Here is an 18,812-nt window from a genome sequence, read left to right as displayed (position 1 = left end):
GATAATGTTTCAGCAGAATTCACATTTATTGGTCATTTAGATTTTAAATCTTTTGATTATATACTATTTGACAGGGTATTGAATAGTTTTGAAAGTTACCTCTTAAAGTATTTAATACATTGATTCCATACTTGTTTTCAATACTGTATATTATATTAGACCAGTTGTGGAACTGCTACTTGCCCAGTAGGGGTCAGTGTTTTACTGTATTTTCGTTGGCATTGTACATTGTTGCTAGGTTAAAAAAATGTGACGTGTGTGTATTGAACACTGATTTAAATATATTACCAAGGTAACATTAGCTGGTTAATATAATGTTTTGTCCGAATTGTTAGAGGTGTTATGAAGACTGAGAAAATGATGAAATCTGGCACACAGATAGAGGACAGTCTGAACATTAACCACAGCAAATTTAGAGCCTCTTACTCATTCCCTCTCGCGCCACCAACTGTCCAAAAGTCATGTTTACGCTAAAAACTTTTGAATCATAAGACTTAGAAACTAAATTCATGCCAAAACTACGTCATTTTCCGTCATGAAAAATTTTCCGCCAATTTGAATGTTCCGAAAGATCTATTTGTATTTGAACTCGCCCTATACGGTTCGTCTGATTTTCACCAAAATTGGCTCACATCATCTTTAATTATTAACAGTTTTTTGATAAACCACACCATTCTCGAATAACAGGTGAACAAATTCTGAGAACATTTTAATAAGTACATTTCATCACAAGCATGACCTGAGGCTACTTGCAATGTTTCAGCACAGTGCCACCTACTGGTCAGGAGATATGAAAAATGGCGATTTTTGCTTATAACTTCTGAATGGTTTGCCCAAAAATCATAAAAACAATTTTTCCATATAGACTATTTTGGGCCAAGGACCAAGCCCTGAACGTTCTCAAAAAATTGAGACAACGCCACCTTGTGGCCAAAAATTATAATGAAATAAAAAATGCTAACATATTTTGATTGATTTAGCTTATGTTAAAGAAACTGGTCTTGAAAGTTCCCAGAGGCATATCCAGAGCAATGATACAATCATGCCATTTGGTCTAAATTGCTGTTCGCCATTTTGAATTTCTTTGTCCGATTCTCACCAAAGTCAGCAGATCATCTTCAGACTATGCCAGAAATAGCTGATTCTGAGGCTGTAACTCTGCAACGCTTTGTTATATTGACACTGGACTTTATATGTGTCATTGTCACGTCACACTGATCACATGACATCAATTTGGTAACAGCGCCACCTATTGGCCAAAAGTCATATGCAATGAAATCATATTACGTAAACATTAAGTTAAAGTGAAATATTCCTTTAAGAGAAACCATGATGTTTTCAGTACAAAACCCACACAGAACACAGAAACATACACAATAACACTGGGAGTATCAGTTTACAGGGACACAAAGGTTTACTGCAATTCTATCTCTTCAAAATAAAGTTGTCATGTAATTGAATTATCTACTGTTTTTCATACAAAACTGTCTTCAGCAGTGCATAGTCATTTAATGGCTTTCAAACAGTAATTTTAACAGCATTTTTATTACGACTGATTTACAGCATGAGTGTGCTGTAGTGCATGTTGATGATAATTCAGAATGCTTTTTGTGAGATATTTCAAGAATTGAGAGGAACTGAAATGAGCTTCAGGCTGAAACACAACATATTTAAAGATAAAGGAGAAGAATTAAAGAGTTAGTTCACCCAAAAATGAACATTTGTCAACATTTACTCACGTTCATGGAACTCAAAAATATATATATTCACACTGCAGAATAATCCATGACTTGTGTGCTATAAAGTTTGGAACAACATAAAGGTGAGTAAAGAACTTGTCATTTTTGGGACACTATCACTTTAAAGGCGAAACTTAAGCAAATATCTCCTTTCTTTGCCTGTCAATAACCTCTCAAACTTATATAAAATCACATGATGCGGACACACGAATGAGCAAATGTGAGCCCTCCAAACAGTGGCCGAATCGCCGTCAGCTGTACAGTTTGATCCGCAGCATCTCACACCTCAGGAATAGAATGATCCATTAGTGACTTTACAATACTGCTGGACATCCTGCAGTGAGAAAGAGAAACGAGAGAAAGTAAAGCCATGTCAAATATTAAAAACAGACTTGTGAGATCAAGACTTGAGCTGGCATTGGGTTTTGGGTTTTCCGTACCTTTTCATCATGTGTTCAAAGATGACCACTGGCATCACGGTTACAGTGACAACGCCTCCGCTGGAATTAAGGATGTCCATGATTTGGGAGTCCTAATCAAAGAGATCAAATCAAATCTTGATCAAGTCGCCTGCTTGTGTTGTACAGGGAAAATATGGATGTCGTTTACCTTCAGTCCAATGATGTTCTGACCGTTGATCTCACAGATCTGATGGTCAGTAAGGAGGCCGTTACGTGCAGCTGAGCTGTCTTGTACTATTGAGATGATCCGACCCTTTTTATAAATAAAGCCCAGCTGCCCGTTCATGTCCTTGTGAAGAGTAACAGATCGCTCCAATGGCCTGCAAACAGTGATTTGAAAACTGGTTTATAATTTCATTATGAACATGCACGTTACAGTATAACATTTTTCCTTCCCATCCTTTGGTATTTGTGCCAAAATAACTACCAGGATAAGAAAGAGCAATATAATGCATGACTTCAGATTTACAGTGGTTTGGTTTTGGAGAAATAATTCTTAGTTTTAATGGGATTCAGAAAGATGATCAAAACACAGATGGAGTAGATCAAGTCAGTCAATATCCTCAAAGTTTCACAGTCGTTTCCTCGTCATGAGTTTGCCATTTCATTCAGTAACATTCGGCAGTTTTGATTTATTTGCTGTTGAATCATGTCATTTATCATGTGCATCAGCAATGCTTCTATTACTTGTTTCTGCTTCTTCTTCACCTGTGTTTTGATCAGGAGATTCTGTACTCTTTCAGAAGATGCGTAATAGCGCCCCCTACCGTATAACAGTGAAAACATGGATTGAAGGAAAAACTCGTCAATGGCAGGAAAGAGTTAATGGTGCTGTGCGGAGCCCTGCACATGACATGCAGGAAAAAATAATAGGCTAAATTGTGCGCACGATTTAGCAAATGTAGGGAATGAAATAGTAAATTGCGAGCACAATTTAGCAAATCGAAGGAACAAATTAGTAAATCGTGTGCACGATTTAGCAAATCGAGGGAACGAAATAGTAAATCGCGCGCACAATTTAGCAAATCGAGGGAAGGAACTAGTAGATCGTGTGCATGATTTAGCAAATCGAGGGGACGAAATAGTAAATTGCACGCATGATTTATCAAATCGAGGGAACGAAATAGTAAATCGTAAGCGCGATTTAGCAAATCGAGGGAACGAATTAGTAAATCGCAAGCACAATTTAGCAAATCGAGGGAAAAAATGAGTAAATCGCGAGCACGATTTAGCAAATCGAGGGAAAAAATGAGTAAATCGCGAGCACGATTTAGCAAATCGAGGGAACGAAATAGTAAATCACAAGCATGATTTAGCAAATCGAGGGAAAAAATGAGTAAATTGCGAGCACGATTTAGCAAATCGAGGGAAAAAATGAGTAAATCACAAGCATGATTTAGCAAATCGAGGGAACGAATTAGTAAATCGCGAGCACGATTTAGCAAATTGAGGGAACGAATTAGTAAATCGCGAGCACAATTTAGCAAATTGAGGGAACGAATTAGTAAATCGCGAGCACAATTTAGCAAATTGAGGGAACGAATTAGTAAATCGCGAGCACGATTTAGCAAATTGAGGGAACGAATTAGTAAATCGCGAGCACAATTTAGCAAATCGAGGGAAAAAATGAGTAAATTGCGAGCACGATTTAGCAAATCGAGGGAAAAAATGAGTAAATCACAAGCATGATTTAGCAAATCGAGGGAACGAATTAGTAAATCGCAAGCACAATTTAGCAAATCGAGGGAAAAAATGAGTAAATTGCGAGCACGATTTAGCAAATCGAGGGAAAAAATGAGTAAATCGTGAGCACGATTTAGCAAATCGAGGGAACGAAATAGTAAATCACAAGCATGATTTAGCAAATTGAGGGAACGAATTAGTAAATCGCGAGCACAATTTAGCAAATTGAGGGTACAAATTAGTAAATCACGAGCACGATTTAGCAAATTGAGGGAACGAATTAGTAAATCGCGAGCACAATTTAGCAAATTGAGGAAACGAAATAGTAAATCACAAGCATGATTTAGCAAATTGAGGGAACGAATTAGTAAATCGCGAGCACGATTTAGCAAATTGAGGGAACGAATTAGTAAATCGCGAGCACAATTTAGCAAATTGAGGGAACCAATTAGTAAATCACGAGCACGATTTAGCAAATCGAGGGAACAAATTAGTAAATCGCGAGTACAATTTAGCAAATTGAGGGAACGAATTAGTAAATCGTGAGCACAATTTAGCAAATCGAGGGAACAAATTAGTAAATCGCGAGTACGATTTAGCAAATCGAGGGAACAAATTAGTAAATCGCGAACACGATTTAGCAAATTGAGGGAACGAATTAGTAAATCGTGAGCACAATTTAGCAAATTGAGGGAAAAAATTAGTAAATCACGAGCACGATTTAGCAAATCGAGGGAAAAAATTAGTAAATCACAAGCACGATTTAGCAAATTGAGGGAACAAAATAGTAAATCGCATGCATGATTTAGCAAATTGAGGGAACAAAATAGTAAATCGCATGCACGATTTAGCAAATCGAGGGAACGGAATAGTAAATCACAAGCATGATTTAGCAAATTGAGGGAACAAAATAGTAAATCGCATGCATGATTTAGCAAATCGAGGGAACGAAATAGTAAATCGCATGCACGATTTAGCAAATCGAGGGAACAAATTAGTAAATCACAAGCACGATTTAGCAAATCGAGGGAAAAAATGAGTAAATTGCGAGCACGATTTAGCAAATCGAGGGAACGAATTAGTAAATTGCGAGCACGATTTAGCAAATCGAGGGAACGAATTAGTAAATTGCGAGTACAATTTAGCAAATTGAGGGAACGAATTAGTAAATCGCGAGCACAATTTAGCAAATTGAGGGTACAAATTAGTAAATCACGAGTACAATTTAGCAAATCGAGGGAACGAATTAGTAAATTGCGAGCACGATTTAGCAAATCGAGGGAAAATTAGTAAATCACAAGCACGATTTAGCAAATTGAGGGAACAAAATAGTAAATCGCATGCATGATTTAGCAAATTGAGGGAACAAAATAGTAAATCGCATGCACGATTTAGCAAATTGAGGGAACGGAATAGTAAATCACAAGCATGATTTAGCAAATTGAGGGAACAAAATAGTAAATCGCATGCATGATTTAGCAAATCGAGGGAACGAAATAGTAAATCGCATGCACGATTTAGCAAATCGAGGGAACAAATTAGTAAATCACAAGCACGATTTAGCAAATCGAGGGAAAAAATGAGTAAATTGCGAGCACGATTTAGCAAATCGAGGGAACGAATTAGTAAATTGCGAGCACGATTTAGCAAATCGAGGGAACGAATTAGTAAATTGCGAGCACGATTTAGCAAATCGAGGGAACGAATTAGTAAATTGCGAGCACGATTTATCAAATCGAGGGAACGAATTAGTAAATTGCGAGCACAATTTAGCAAATTGAGGGTACAAATTAGTAAATCACGAGTACAATTTAGCAAATCGAGGGAACGAATTAGTAAATTGCGAGCACGATTTAGCAAATCGAGGGAACGAATTAGTAAATTGCGAGCACGATTTAGCAAATCGAGGGAACGAAATAGTAAATCACAAGCACGATTTAGCAAATCGAGGGAACGAAATAGTAAATCACAAGCATGATTTAGCAAATCGAGGGAACGAATTAGTAAATTGCGAGCACGATTTAGCAAATCGAGGGAACGAATTAGTAAATTGCGAGCACGATTTAGCAAATCGAGGGAACGAAATAGTAAATCACAAGCATGATTTAGCAAATCGAGGGAACGAATTAGTAAATTGCGAGCACGATTAAGCAAATCGAGGGAACGAATTAGTAAATTGCGAGCACGATTAAGCAAATCGAGGGAACGAATTAGTAAATTGCGAGCACAATTTAGCAAATCGAGGGAACGAAATAGTAAATCACAAGCATGATTTAGCAAATCAAGGGAACGAATTAGTAAATCACAAGCACGATTTAGCAAATCAAGTGAACGAAATAGTAAATCATGTGCACGACTTAGCAAATCGAGGAGCAAAATAGTAAATTGCATGCACGATTTAGCAAATCAAGGGAACGAAATAGTAAATCATACGCGCAATTTAGCAAATCGAGGAAACAAAATAGTAAATCATGCGCAGGATGCATGACTTTTTGCATGTCGTGTGGGGCTCTGTAGTGCTGTACAGTGTTGGCCGTACCGCATTGCAAGTAATGCAAGTTACATAATCAGATTACCTTTTTCATGTAACTAGTAAAGTAACTTTGTTTTCCCATTTATTTACTCCCAGCTCTCCATGTGTTCTATCAGAATATTATGTAAACAAGCAAAAATTAAATATGTAAAATAATACAAATATATTTTATGTATTTAATCTCACTTTATTAACTAATGTCTTTGCTGCTGACCTTCAATGATCCAATTCGACCATACTAATGATCAAAATGACTTTAGATAAACATCACATTTGTGTTTAATTATTTTGTTTTATTGCTGAAGTAAGAGTGTCAAACTTTCATCTTCTCCTGTGATCCAGAATGGCAGCACAACTGAAAGGTTTGTTTGAGCGGCACCCTCTACTGTACAGACGTGAATTTGCATTTCCTTCAGCCTGAGGCTTATTCATGCCACTTTTGGTTTACATTTGCCAAAAATAGAACTTTTTTGTTATTAAACAAACAAACAAGCAAGCAAGCCCAGCCCATGTGAGAAAAATAACATAACGCATTACTTTCCATAAGAAGTAACTAAGTAATGCAATTAGTTACTTTTTTTAGAGAGTAATGCAATACTGTAACGCATTACTTTTAAAAGTAACTTTTCCCTAATGAAATTTATTTGCCACAACTGATCTGTTCTTACAAACCAATTTAGTTTTTTTCCTCCCCTTTTCCAAACTGCTTGGACCCAAAGATTGCCTCTCTTGTGGTTACATTTTTATAACATGCTGTGTGACAGTTTGAGGTTTATTACAAAGGTTTGCTCTGCTGGATAGCTGTAAGACTAAAACTACACAACAAACCCTCCTGTGTCTGATCTCTTCATGAATTATTCAGTCAAAACAACCTGATCCTCATAAATAAAACAGCATTGAGTATTTGAAACCTGCAGATATGCTCTACGTATGGTGTGTGTGTGTGTGTGTGTGTGTACCTGTCTCGCACAGCCAAAGTGATCCTCTCTGGGTTGGCGTTCTTAAGCACTTTGTGTGCATTATCACTACTCCAGCCAGCACATGATTTGCCATTGATCTGCAGAATCTGATCACCAAAGCGCAGCCCTGCCAACGCTGCAGCAGTGTTCGCCTGCACCAACTGCACAAACACACCCTGAAACACAAGTTTGGAAGCGTAAATCAAAGGTTACTGTTACACTTTAAGGGCATAATGTTATGACATGAATGTGGATGTCATTTAAAGAAAACAACAGCTATGAGTCTGTCGTGTTCTCTTGTGTTCAGATGCTGGTGTTTGGGAATGCAATCGTGTGAGACGCTTCTGGAGGGAATTAAACCAAATCATTCTGATGACAGACTTTGACTCGGGCATTTCAGAACCACCAAACCAACATTTGAGATGCTGCGATGTGATTGGTCCGCTGGTTAGTGCAGTTATCCAATCACGATTAATACATTGTATTAATTCAAATGTAAGAGTTAAAGAATTCATAACATTGGAGAAATACATTATCCACGGCTTTGAGGCGGAGGCCAATCTTCCCATCCATGTCTTTGCACAGCACCACCTCCCGTACACCCTGCCGAATCTCCGCCCTCTTCACCCCCAGGTCACTTCCTGTTATCGGGGCTGCCGCCCAGCTCGTTCCAGATGTGCAGACACTGAGAGCCTGAAAAAGGCATTGGGGGATATTATATTATTATTATACAACAAAGAATATTTTTTCCAATGAGCTACAATGCACTTCAGTTCAGTTCAGTCATGAAACACTAGGGGGCGCTGACTGATGGTCCTTTACATGCAATCCCATCATTGCCACATGTCACAAGCTGATTGGCAGCCAATGAGATTGCTTGCTCAACATTCAAACAGTCTGGTTCAGTGTTTGAGTTCCTCTGAACCCCTCCACCTCCCCAGCTCCACCTGCCTAGATCTGCTGCAGGATTCATGTGTCTGTTTATGCAGCAGCAGCAGATCGTTCATGATCACAGTCTGTGTGTCTATTAGCAGAAATAAGCCCTGAAGCATAGCAGATCAAGTGCGTCAAACTAAATACATTCAAAAACATGCTAAAACAAATTATTTGGAGAGTTTAAAGTGACTACAAACAAGCTAACTACATTAAGGTCGCAATTACACTGCAGGACTTAATGTCCAATTCTGGTTTGTTGATTAAATCTGATTGATTTGATGACCAGCTTCTTTTAAAAGTCACCCATATCTGATATCTTCATTTAGACTACACGCTTGGTGAAACAACTCAAGGTAGACGTACTGACCTGGTAAAAGCTTAAGGGTTAGTTCAGCCAAAAATTTAATTTCTGTCATTAATTCCTCACCCTCATGTTATATTTCTGTCTACGGACGAGTCATTTACCACTCAGATTTCATCAAAAATATCTTAATTTGTGTTCTGAAGATGAGTGAAGGTCTTACGGGTGTGGAACGACATGAGGGCGAGTAATTAATGACAGAAATTACATTTTTGGGTGAACTAACCCTTTAGGCTGAAAAAGGAAGTACACACTCTCTCTCTCACACACACACACACACACACACACACACACACACTCACCCCGCTGGTCTGGTCAATTACTGAAGAGGAAAGCGTTTGTAGAGCATCTGCACTGAGATTCAGACCCATAAACTCATTCAGCTCAGGGTACAACCTGCTGGAAGCACCTGAAGACGGACGGACGACAGAAAAACACTCTTAGCTTTGGGTTGAAGTGAGAAAGATCTGATAATTCAATAAATCAAATACCTGCAAAAAGGAAAAAGATCAAGAGATATTAGAGCAAAGCAAAAGCTTAAGACTATAAAAAAATCATTCATTTTTCATAATTTTATTCACTTTTCCAGGCCTTGAAAATATCAGTTTTAGAATTCCCTGATATTTCATGACTGAAGCTCCGCTTTGAGGTCTAACATCAAATATACGGTATCTGCTCCTCACCCATCTCTTCAGCCTTTGATTCAGAGTATGAACTCGGCTCGTTCTGGACGCTGGAAGGTTCAGGAAGAGCTAAAGCTTTTGATGGGCTGGCAGTAGGAGTGTTATGAGCCTACAGGGAAAAAGACATTGTAGTGGCCGTTTGTCAAACAAAAAAAAAAACATGAAACTCAAATCAAACTTTCAAACGACAACTTCTAGCATCCTGGGCAGGTAATGTACGCAGGCAAGCAATGAATCTACTTCCAAACTGGATTCAGGATTTTGTGGCTGGTTTATTTGTTCCAACTGAGCAAACAATACAGCATTTCTCACGCTGGTAAAAAACCATATGCCCATCACCCAGATGCCTACAGGTAACTAACTACTTCCTGCCTATATTCACCTTTGCCTGTGCCCACTACTGCCCCCAGGTGTCTAAAGCAAACATTATAATGATTAAACTAACCAAAAATAAAGACTAAACAAACAACAAAAGAATTTTACCAAAATATATTACTAATGTGAGCAAAATCATAATAGTAAACAAATTAATTAACAAAATTACCACTACTGAAAACAAACTAATGTAGCTCCAACACTCCGGCCCCTAATTGTGCTTTATCACAATTACTGAACTCTCAGAACGGAGCTACACACTATGTATTCTAACTATAACAGGCACAGATGTCTTGCTGCACCTGCAAGAAAAAGAGACAGAAAGAGAATGATAGAGACAGATGAAGAGAAAGAGAGAGTCAGTTCATGTGATCACACTGCCGCCTCCAGCAGCAGGCACAGCTTCGTCACAGGCCTCTCTAAGATGCTGGTCTTCGTTTGGAGGCGGACAGAGCGCACAACGCCATTCACATCTGATCTGGCATCCAAAACTTTCCCCATCATCCAAGATCCTCTTGAAGCTGTAGCGTCTGCCACAAGAACAACATCTCCAGGTGCAAGGTTTCTTCTTAGTGCTGTCCATTTTTGTCTCTGTTGCATCAATGGCAGATACTCAGAAATCCATCTCTTCCAGAAGAGTTCCGCCATGTACTGTATCTGCTTCCATCTTTTTCTGACATACAGATCATTTCTTTCAAACAATCCTGGTGGCATAATTGGTATACCTTTCAACAACAGAACGTGATTCGGTGTCAAAGCTTCCAGGTCATTTGGATCATCTGAGGCCCTCGTAATAGGCCTATCATTCAATATTGCTTCGACTTCACAAAAAAATGTTTGGAGTGCTTCATCATCCATGGTCTGCTGTTTAAGGACTGAGGTAAGAACACTCTTCACTGAGCGAATCAGGCGCTCCCAAACGCCACCTTGATGGGAAGCTGATGGGGTGTTAAATCTCCATTCTATGCCTTCCTGAAGAAAGGCTCTTTGAATTTTACCATGATTCAGAGCGGTCAGACTCTCCTTGAGCTCACGACTGGCTCCAACAAAGTTAGTTCCATTGTCAGACCGAAAAGTTGAAACTGGGCCTCGTCTGCAGATGAACCTTCTCACTGAATTTATACAAGAATCTGTATCCAATGTGTATGCTACTTCCAAGTGTACAGCACGACTGGTCATACAGGTGAAGAGCACTCCGTATCTTTTGAGAAGACTTCTGCCTCTCTTAACTTCAATGGGCCCAAAATAATCAATGCCAACATGAGTGAAAGGGGCTTCATCAGGCAACACTCTTTCAGCAGGTAAGTCCGCCATTTTTTGTTCAAGGAGTCTTCCTCTGTTGCGTCTGCAAACAACACAATCTGATATGACCTTTCTGGCAGCAGAGTTTGCATTTATAATCCAATACTTCCGCATTAAACTGGACAACATATAATTTCTTCCAGCATGACCTATCTGCTGATGAATGTGGCGCAGAATTAGTGTGGATACATGCAGGTCTTTTGACAGTATAGCAGGACGCTTGGATTCCACTGGCAGTGAGGCTTTGCTTAACCGACCACCCACTCTGAGAATCTCACCCTCCATCACTGGATCCAATCTGTACAGTGAACTGTCCTTGGATATGGATTTCACACCACTCTGCAACGAGGTAATTTCATCCTTAAACCGTTGATGTTGTACATACCGGATGATTGACAGCTCTGCCCTGATCACATCTTGAGGTGTCAGACTCTGTCCTTTGAGCGTAGCCTTAAAGCTCTGCATTTGGCTTTCCACCTGTTGATGACAGTCTATAGTGTCCATAGTGAGATCAGCAGAGGCATAAAGCTCCTTTCTCTTATGTCCCAATAACACAAGAGTATCCTTGATCTTAAGAAGCCAAGCTACAGCCTTCTGCAATCTCTTCCAAGATGAAAAGTAATGAATCAGGTGGCTCGTAGCATTGTCTGTGTCTTTAACAACAGCATTCACTGTCAAGTCCCTTTTGATCTCAGGGTCAGCGCCAGGAATCCCCTGAAGATCCACATCTAATTTAGGCCACCCATCCTTGAACTTACGAAGGAAATCAGGTCCCATCATCCATCTCCTACTGTTCAGGAGATCTTCTGCCCTCATTCCTCTTGACGCTTCATCTGCTGGATTTTCCTTTGATCCCACATATCTCCATTGATCAACATCAGTTGCCCCTCTGATGACTGAAATTCTGTTGGCCACAAAGGTATAGAATCGCCGGTTTTCATTTGATATATATTTAAGGACTGTTGTACTGTCGGTCCAGAAAACTGACTTCTCCAGCCTAAGTTGCAACTCCTTCCGTAGCATACGGTCTATTCTAACAGCGAGGACTGCAGCTGTTAGCTCCAGGCGAGGAATTGTGGTCTGTTTCAGCGGAGCAACTCTGGCCTTTCCCATCATAAATGCAACATGCACTTTATTATCCACTTCCAATCTTAAATAAGAGACGGCTCCATACCCAACCTCACTGGCATCAGAGAAGTGGTGAAGCTGTACAGTGACAGGGTTGCCAAAGTCATTAGGCTTAATACAACGATCAATCTTAAACTTTGCCACCTTGTGGAGATCTTCCAACCAGCTAGCCCATTGCTTAGCGAGAACATGGGGAATATCTTCGTCCCATCCAAGATTTCTTTTACAGAGTTCCTGCAGTAACAACTTAGCCATCATGCTGAATGGAGCAAGGAAGCCCAATGGGTCATAGAGAGAACTGACCACCGAAAGAATTCCTCTTCTCGTCTGTGGTTGATCCTGTGCTGAGGCCTTAAATCCAAATTGGTCAGTCTCAACATACCATTGTAGTCCTAATGTACGTTCAACAGGAAGTTGATCTGTATCCAAATCCAGCTCCCTCATGTCCTTTGCTCTGTGGCCTTCGCTAACAGAGCGCAACACTGCACGACTATTGCTGACCCACTTTGAGAGAGTGAATCCTCCTTTCTTACAAAGTGCAGTTAAATCCTGAATCATTTTCCTAGCCTCCTCTTCTGAGGCCATTGAACGGAGGCAATCATCGACATAAAAATTGTTTTTCACTGTACTCACAACCTCTAGAGGGAAGTGTTCTGCGTTGTCATCTGCAGTTCTCCTCAAGGCATAATTGGCACAGCTTGGCGATGATGCAGCTCCAAATAGATGTACCTTCATACGGTATTCCTGCGAAGCCTGTGTAGTGTCACCACCTGGCCACCAGAGGAAGCGGAGAAAGTTAACATGCTTATTTGAGACATGAACCTGGTGAAACATAGATTGGATATCGGCCACTATTGCAATAGGCTCCTGCCTAAATCGGACTAAAACTCCAATGAGGCTGTTGGTGAGATCGGGGCCTTGCAAAAGCTGGCTATTGAGCGATGTTCCTTTGTATGAGGCTGCACAGTCAAAAACAACTCTTAGCTTGCCCTTCTGAGGATGATACACCCCGTGGTGAGGGATATACCACACTTTCCCATTGCTCTGTGTCAGCTGGTCAAGAGGAACTAGCTCTGCATGTCGCTGTGTTATTATTTCATTTAGGAACGTGGTATATTCCTCCTTAAAAACACTGTTCTTGTCAAACTTTCTTTTCAGGCTACATAAACGCTGCTCTGCTATATAACGATTGTCTGGCAGGATTACATTTTCTTTTCTGAATGGCAAGTCAATGCAATAATGACCTCCAATTAGTTTTGCTGTTCTACTGACAATATCCATGAACTTAATATCTTCTCTGGACATTTCAATCTGCTCTTCTGATGATGTCTCATTAAAGTCATGGTGATATTGCTTAACAAGCATTTCTTGCAGGTGTTCAACAGAGATGCGATTTGCTGTTACAGCAAAACCGCCACTCTTACCTCTACAGCTTCCACCATGAAGAGGACCATTAACGACCCAGCCAACCCTGGTTCTGACAGCATATGGGCCCCCATCTTGGCTATTTATTACTTCCCATGGCTCCAAAACCTTAGGGGTGTCAGTTCCAATAAGCAGATCTACACTTGCATGAATGTCATGGAGTATTACATCCTTCAAATACGGCCATGGATCAATATCTGCTTGCCGTGGAATATTAAGTGTAGACACAGGTATGGTTCTCTGAGTCAAAACATCAGGAAGCTCTATAAAATCTTCAGCACCCAAGCCAGACACTTCAAGACCTGTCAAAACATGAGCATTCACAACCTTTCGTTGGCCCATTGTTCTCAACAAAATGCTTGTCTTCCTACCTCGCAAATGTAACCTTTTCGCCATGGTTTCTGTACAGAAGGTGCCAGAACTACCAGGATCCAGGAAAGCATATGTCTGCATGATCTTATTAGTCAGTTTGCTTCTGACTTTTACTGCAACAATAGAGAAGGTAGAATCATCTTCTACACCGGCCCCAATATGGCCACACGTCTGAAAAGTTACAGATGAATCACTTGAAAGGCTCACAGGATGTTTGGCTTGTTCTACAGCTGTACCTTTATCCTGTCTTTCTATATGAAGGACACCGGGGTGCGGCTGATGACATACATGGCAATCCAATCGACTCCTACAATCCTTGCTTGTGTGGCCTACCTTTAGGCAACCAAAACAAATACCCTTGCCCTTAATGAAGTTGATCTTGTCCCGGTGCGTCTTGGCTTTAAACTGTGAACACTGACCTAGTGTGTGGTTTCTCTGCAGGCAAAATAAACAGCAATGAGTGGAGGGTGTGCTATGTTCTGCAGGCCGTGCCATAGCTTCTTCCCTCACAGGAGTGACATTTGTAACGTAGCTGCTTCCCTTCCTTCTTTGTCGTAGCTGACTGACACAGGAGGCCTTGACATTAGGAAGTTGAGGATCTTGAATGTTTCCAAAAACTGGATCTAAAGCAATTTTCACTTGTCTCTCAATAAAATTTACAAGATCAATGAATGTAGCTCTCTGTCCACTTCCTTCTTGCAGATCACATGCAATATTCCTCCATTTTTCTCTTAGTTTGTAAGGAAGTTTTAAAATGATACTCCGCATGTTAGATGGTAAATCCAATTCCCTCATATACATTACTTGTTCTGTTAGATTTGCACATCCTCTAAGAAACAGAGAGAATGATTGTAATCCTTTCACATCTTCACCTTTAACGGGTGTCCAGTTAAATATTTTCTCCATGTAAGCAGATGCAATTTTATATTCATCTCCAAAGTGCTGAGCAAGAAGACTCTTAGCTCTGTGATAGCCTTGATCTGGAGGCATATGTTGACAACTATGCACAAGATCCTTTGGCTGCCCCCTAGTGTACTGTTCAAGGAGGTACAAACAGTCCCTGAAATTATTCGTTTTCTTCTCAACTACATTTTCAAAGGCTCTAATAAAGGATTTATATTGAAGAGGGTCTCCATCAAAAATTTGCAGATTTCTTGGAGGAAGAGCAGAGGATATATTTTGCTGAACCAACAGTGCAGTGATTTCGTTTTGTTTTTGCATAATGCCCACCATGTCGTTTTGGTTGTTACCGCTTTGAGTTTGAGAGTTTAATAGATGTCCCATTTGACGTCCATTTACAGTCTGTACTTCTTGATATGGAGCTTCTGGCCCAACTGACCTTCCATACGTTTGTTCTGCAAATCCTTGTCTTGGCTTAACAACTGATGCAGGATCAGGTACAGCAAGAACATCATTTTCATGTGGGACAAAGACTTTGGCAAAAGGATCTAAACCGGTGGATCTTTGAGCCTTGCTCCTCTCCAAATAAGAGTTCATTCCATCAGATCGTCTTGAACCACGCTGTGATGAGTTCATTTCTAAAACCTGAAGCCTTGCAGTTGTAGCTGCCAAATCTGTTTCAAGTGCCAATTGCTCCTTTTCTCTACGAAGCCTTTCCTCCTGCACCTCTATGTGATGTTTTCTTTTTAAAGCTTCGGAGCGTTTAAGAAGAGCTGCTCTCTCGGCTTCCGCATTAATGCGTGCCTCGGATGTTACAGAAGTCTTTGATATGCCAGTGGCACGTGATTTTGCAGAACTTGTTCTTACACTTAAGACATTAGAAATACTGTCTTCAGGTTGTATTCCATCATCAACGCATCCTGCGTCGATAGATTCTTTAGGCTGTGAGTATGGATAACCAGCTTTAGACAGCCACTCCTTCACATCTTCAATAAATGCATAACATAATTTCATCTTCTCTTCAAAGTTTTTAGTTTTATTGATGAGTATTTCATCTTCTGGCAGAGGCAATTCCATAAATGTTTCATGTATATCGAGTGCTTCTTCATAACACTTAATGAACAAAGCGAGCTGAGTGTTCACTGCGTCTGCAGTTTCATTTAATTCCATTAGGACACGGATTTTATCCATAAGCTTTTTAGCCTGGTTAGTTTTTGCAGTGCGTTTTTCTTGACAAGTTTGTATGTAAAAGCACATTCCTTTAGAAGTCAATTTAATTGACCGCTTTGATTCCGGCCTCTCCACCTCTGTCATTTTGTTGCACACTTATAGCCAATTTGTTGATAATATCAGTGAATATTCACAATCGGGCAACAAGGTTAGCAAAGATGGCAACGTTGCTTAAAACAACTTCGTTTTATACAAACAAATCCTCTTCATCCACACAAGCGCACACTGCACTGACTTTACCTTTTTATGAGTGTAAACGTTGATAATTCAACAAACACACAGCCAATTAAGCAGTCCTTTTAAGTTCATATAACCTTTCATGAAACCGTCTTCTTATACGGCATTTCTAGCGGTACATACCAATTGGAGATTTCTTAGCTCGTGCCAGGCCTCTGTCTCATGCCAACAGATAATCCACACGTGGTGAATCAAACAATCCATGCTGATTTTCCATCGGGTATCCCAATAATATCCGAAGCGAATTCCAAGGAAAGTTCTTCTTCTTTCTTTAATCAATGAGCGGTTTTTTACTTGTTGTAGTGGCCGTTTGTCAAACAAAAAAAAAAACATGAAACTCAAATCAAACTTTCAAACGACAACTTCTAGCATCCTGGGCAGGTAATGTACGCAGGCAAGCAATGAATCTACTTCCAAACTGGATTCAGGATTTTGTGGCTGGTTTATTTGTTCCAACTGAGCAAACAATACAGCATTTCTCACGCTGGTAAAAAACCATATGCCCATCACCCAGATGCCTACAGGTAACTAACTACTTCCTGCCTATATTCACCTTTGCCTGTGCCCACTACTGCCCCCAGGTGTCTAAAGCAAACATTATAATGATTAAACTAACCAAAAATAAAGACTAAACAAACAACAAAAGAATTTTACCAAAATATATTACTAATGTGAGCAAAATCATAATAGTAAACAAATTAATTAACAAAATTACCACTACTGAAAACAAACTAATGTAGCTCCAACAGACATTATAGAAATTATATTAGCTATATTCCTATTATATTACATTATAGGTCATCTTTTTGTGTATGTGACCTACCTGCATGAATTTATCCACCTTCATGTCTTCTAGAGATGGATACAGTGACATGATTATCCTGTTTCCAGATCAGTTTCCTGAAGAAATGTTGAGACACAAAGACGAAAGCTTGACTCATTTAACAATTTCATTTACTATCTAAAACCATAAAACATGTAAACATTATATATAATTTGGTTTATTTATTTATTTTTACGTTTCCGTATCAGAGTGTTTGGGTGCATTATTACGTCACAGTCTTGTCGTTGTCAAACAGTAATTTTCGCGTTATAAAGACATTAAATGACAAACAGGTCGATCGCGCAAAGAAGGTCGTTTGTTTCTGGAATGTACAGGTTTAGCGCTTATATGGAGATAATAAATAATGATGAATTATAGCTGTGAGTGTGACACATTAACGTTAGCGCGTTCTCTGGCGCTTTGTGAGGATGATGATGATGATGATGATGAAGCACACTCACCTTGACGCTGCAGAAGTATCAGATGATCGCGCGCCTGTCCAGTTGTTTCGGCAGTAAATGTTTGACAGCTGATTTAGTTCGCTGGGTCTCGGAGGTTATGGATGTAATGTCCGTGGGTGTCCTGGATGAGGGAAATATACACTCGAGCGCATGTCATCATCATCATCATCATCATCATCATCCTCTCCCCTGCGCGAGAGCGCCCTCGTTCGGCTCGAACAGCTGCGCGCGCACTAACCTACATAAAGACTTGACTGGACTGAGACTGACCGCTGCAGCAGCTTCTGCAAGGACAGTTTATGAGGATTATGTTTGTGGTGAAGTCTGTTTTATGTTTATTTATTTATTTTGCTAATTTAAAATACTTGTCAATTAAGACATCATTGGCCTGTTGCTTCTGATGGAGAACATATAAAAATAATGTTCTAAAATGTTCTAAGAATTTATTTTTCTAACATACTATGTAAAAAGAATTCATGATGCATAGAAACATGACACACACACACACACACACACACACACACACCTAAAAAACGAAGCATTGGTTAATTAACCCTCCACAGCAAAAGTGTAACTTTTAACAAATTATGCAAAAACTTATTGTGGGATTTTGGACATTTACATCTAACTCAGATCCTATTTATCGCATATGCAATCTTTTGGAACTTCACTACAGTAAAAACCTGTTGAAACAAAAAGAAAATATGGGGATTTATGAGGTATCTGGGCAAAATTGTTGCCATCTAGTGAAAAAAAGGACAAATAAATAAATAAAGGTATGGCTGAAGTGTTCTATGCATCCACCTGATTATGTGCTTAGAAAATATACATTTGGATATATAAAATATACATTTTTTAGATATTATCGTTATAAGTTATAGGTATAAGGTATAAGTTACAGCATCTCTCGTGCCTCCCTTCCCCTCATAGAAAACCAATAGAAACCCAAAAAGTGTGTATGTATATATATGTGTGTGTGTGTGTGTTTACAATTTGGTGGATATACTGTACACAGTTTTAGGGGTTATGCATTACGTAATATAAGATTTTTTCAAGTAACTAGTAAAATAACGCATTACTTTTAAATTTACAACAAAATATCTGAGTTTTATGATTATTGTAGTTTTAGACTAAATGTGAGCATACATTTACTCGTCTACTTCTCCTGTGCCGTTCTTCTGTAGCACCGCTGAAAGGTTTGTTT

General features: G+C 39.5%; 1 protein-coding gene across 1 annotated transcript; it reads right to left on the bottom strand.

Annotated features, from left to right (window-relative positions):
• Positions 1 to 1,457: 1,457 nt before the first annotated feature.
• On the bottom strand, positions 1,458 to 17,744 carry sdcbp (syndecan binding protein (syntenin)). The gene is made up of 9 exons (XM_067400277.1): positions 17,609 to 17,744; positions 17,148 to 17,224; positions 9,356 to 9,464; positions 8,975 to 9,081; positions 7,907 to 8,068; positions 7,376 to 7,551; positions 2,349 to 2,520; positions 2,180 to 2,271; positions 1,458 to 2,073 (listed from the first exon to the last, which is right to left on the bottom strand). The coding sequence occupies exons 2-9, from the start codon at positions 17,196 to 17,198 to the stop codon at positions 2,019 to 2,021; spliced, it is 924 nt and encodes a 307-aa protein (XP_067256378.1). The 5' UTR covers positions 17,199 to 17,224; positions 17,609 to 17,744; the 3' UTR covers positions 1,458 to 2,018.
• Between the last annotated feature and the right edge of the window lie 1,068 nt (positions 17,745 to 18,812).

Source organism: Chanodichthys erythropterus, chromosome 11 (assembly GCF_024489055.1).
Source record: "Chanodichthys erythropterus isolate Z2021 chromosome 11, ASM2448905v1, whole genome shotgun sequence".
Classification (NCBI taxonomy): Eukaryota; Metazoa; Chordata; class Actinopteri; order Cypriniformes; family Xenocyprididae; genus Chanodichthys; species Chanodichthys erythropterus.
The sequence above is the reverse complement of the archived record's forward strand: the minus strand, read 5'-3'. Positions and strand labels throughout refer to the sequence as shown.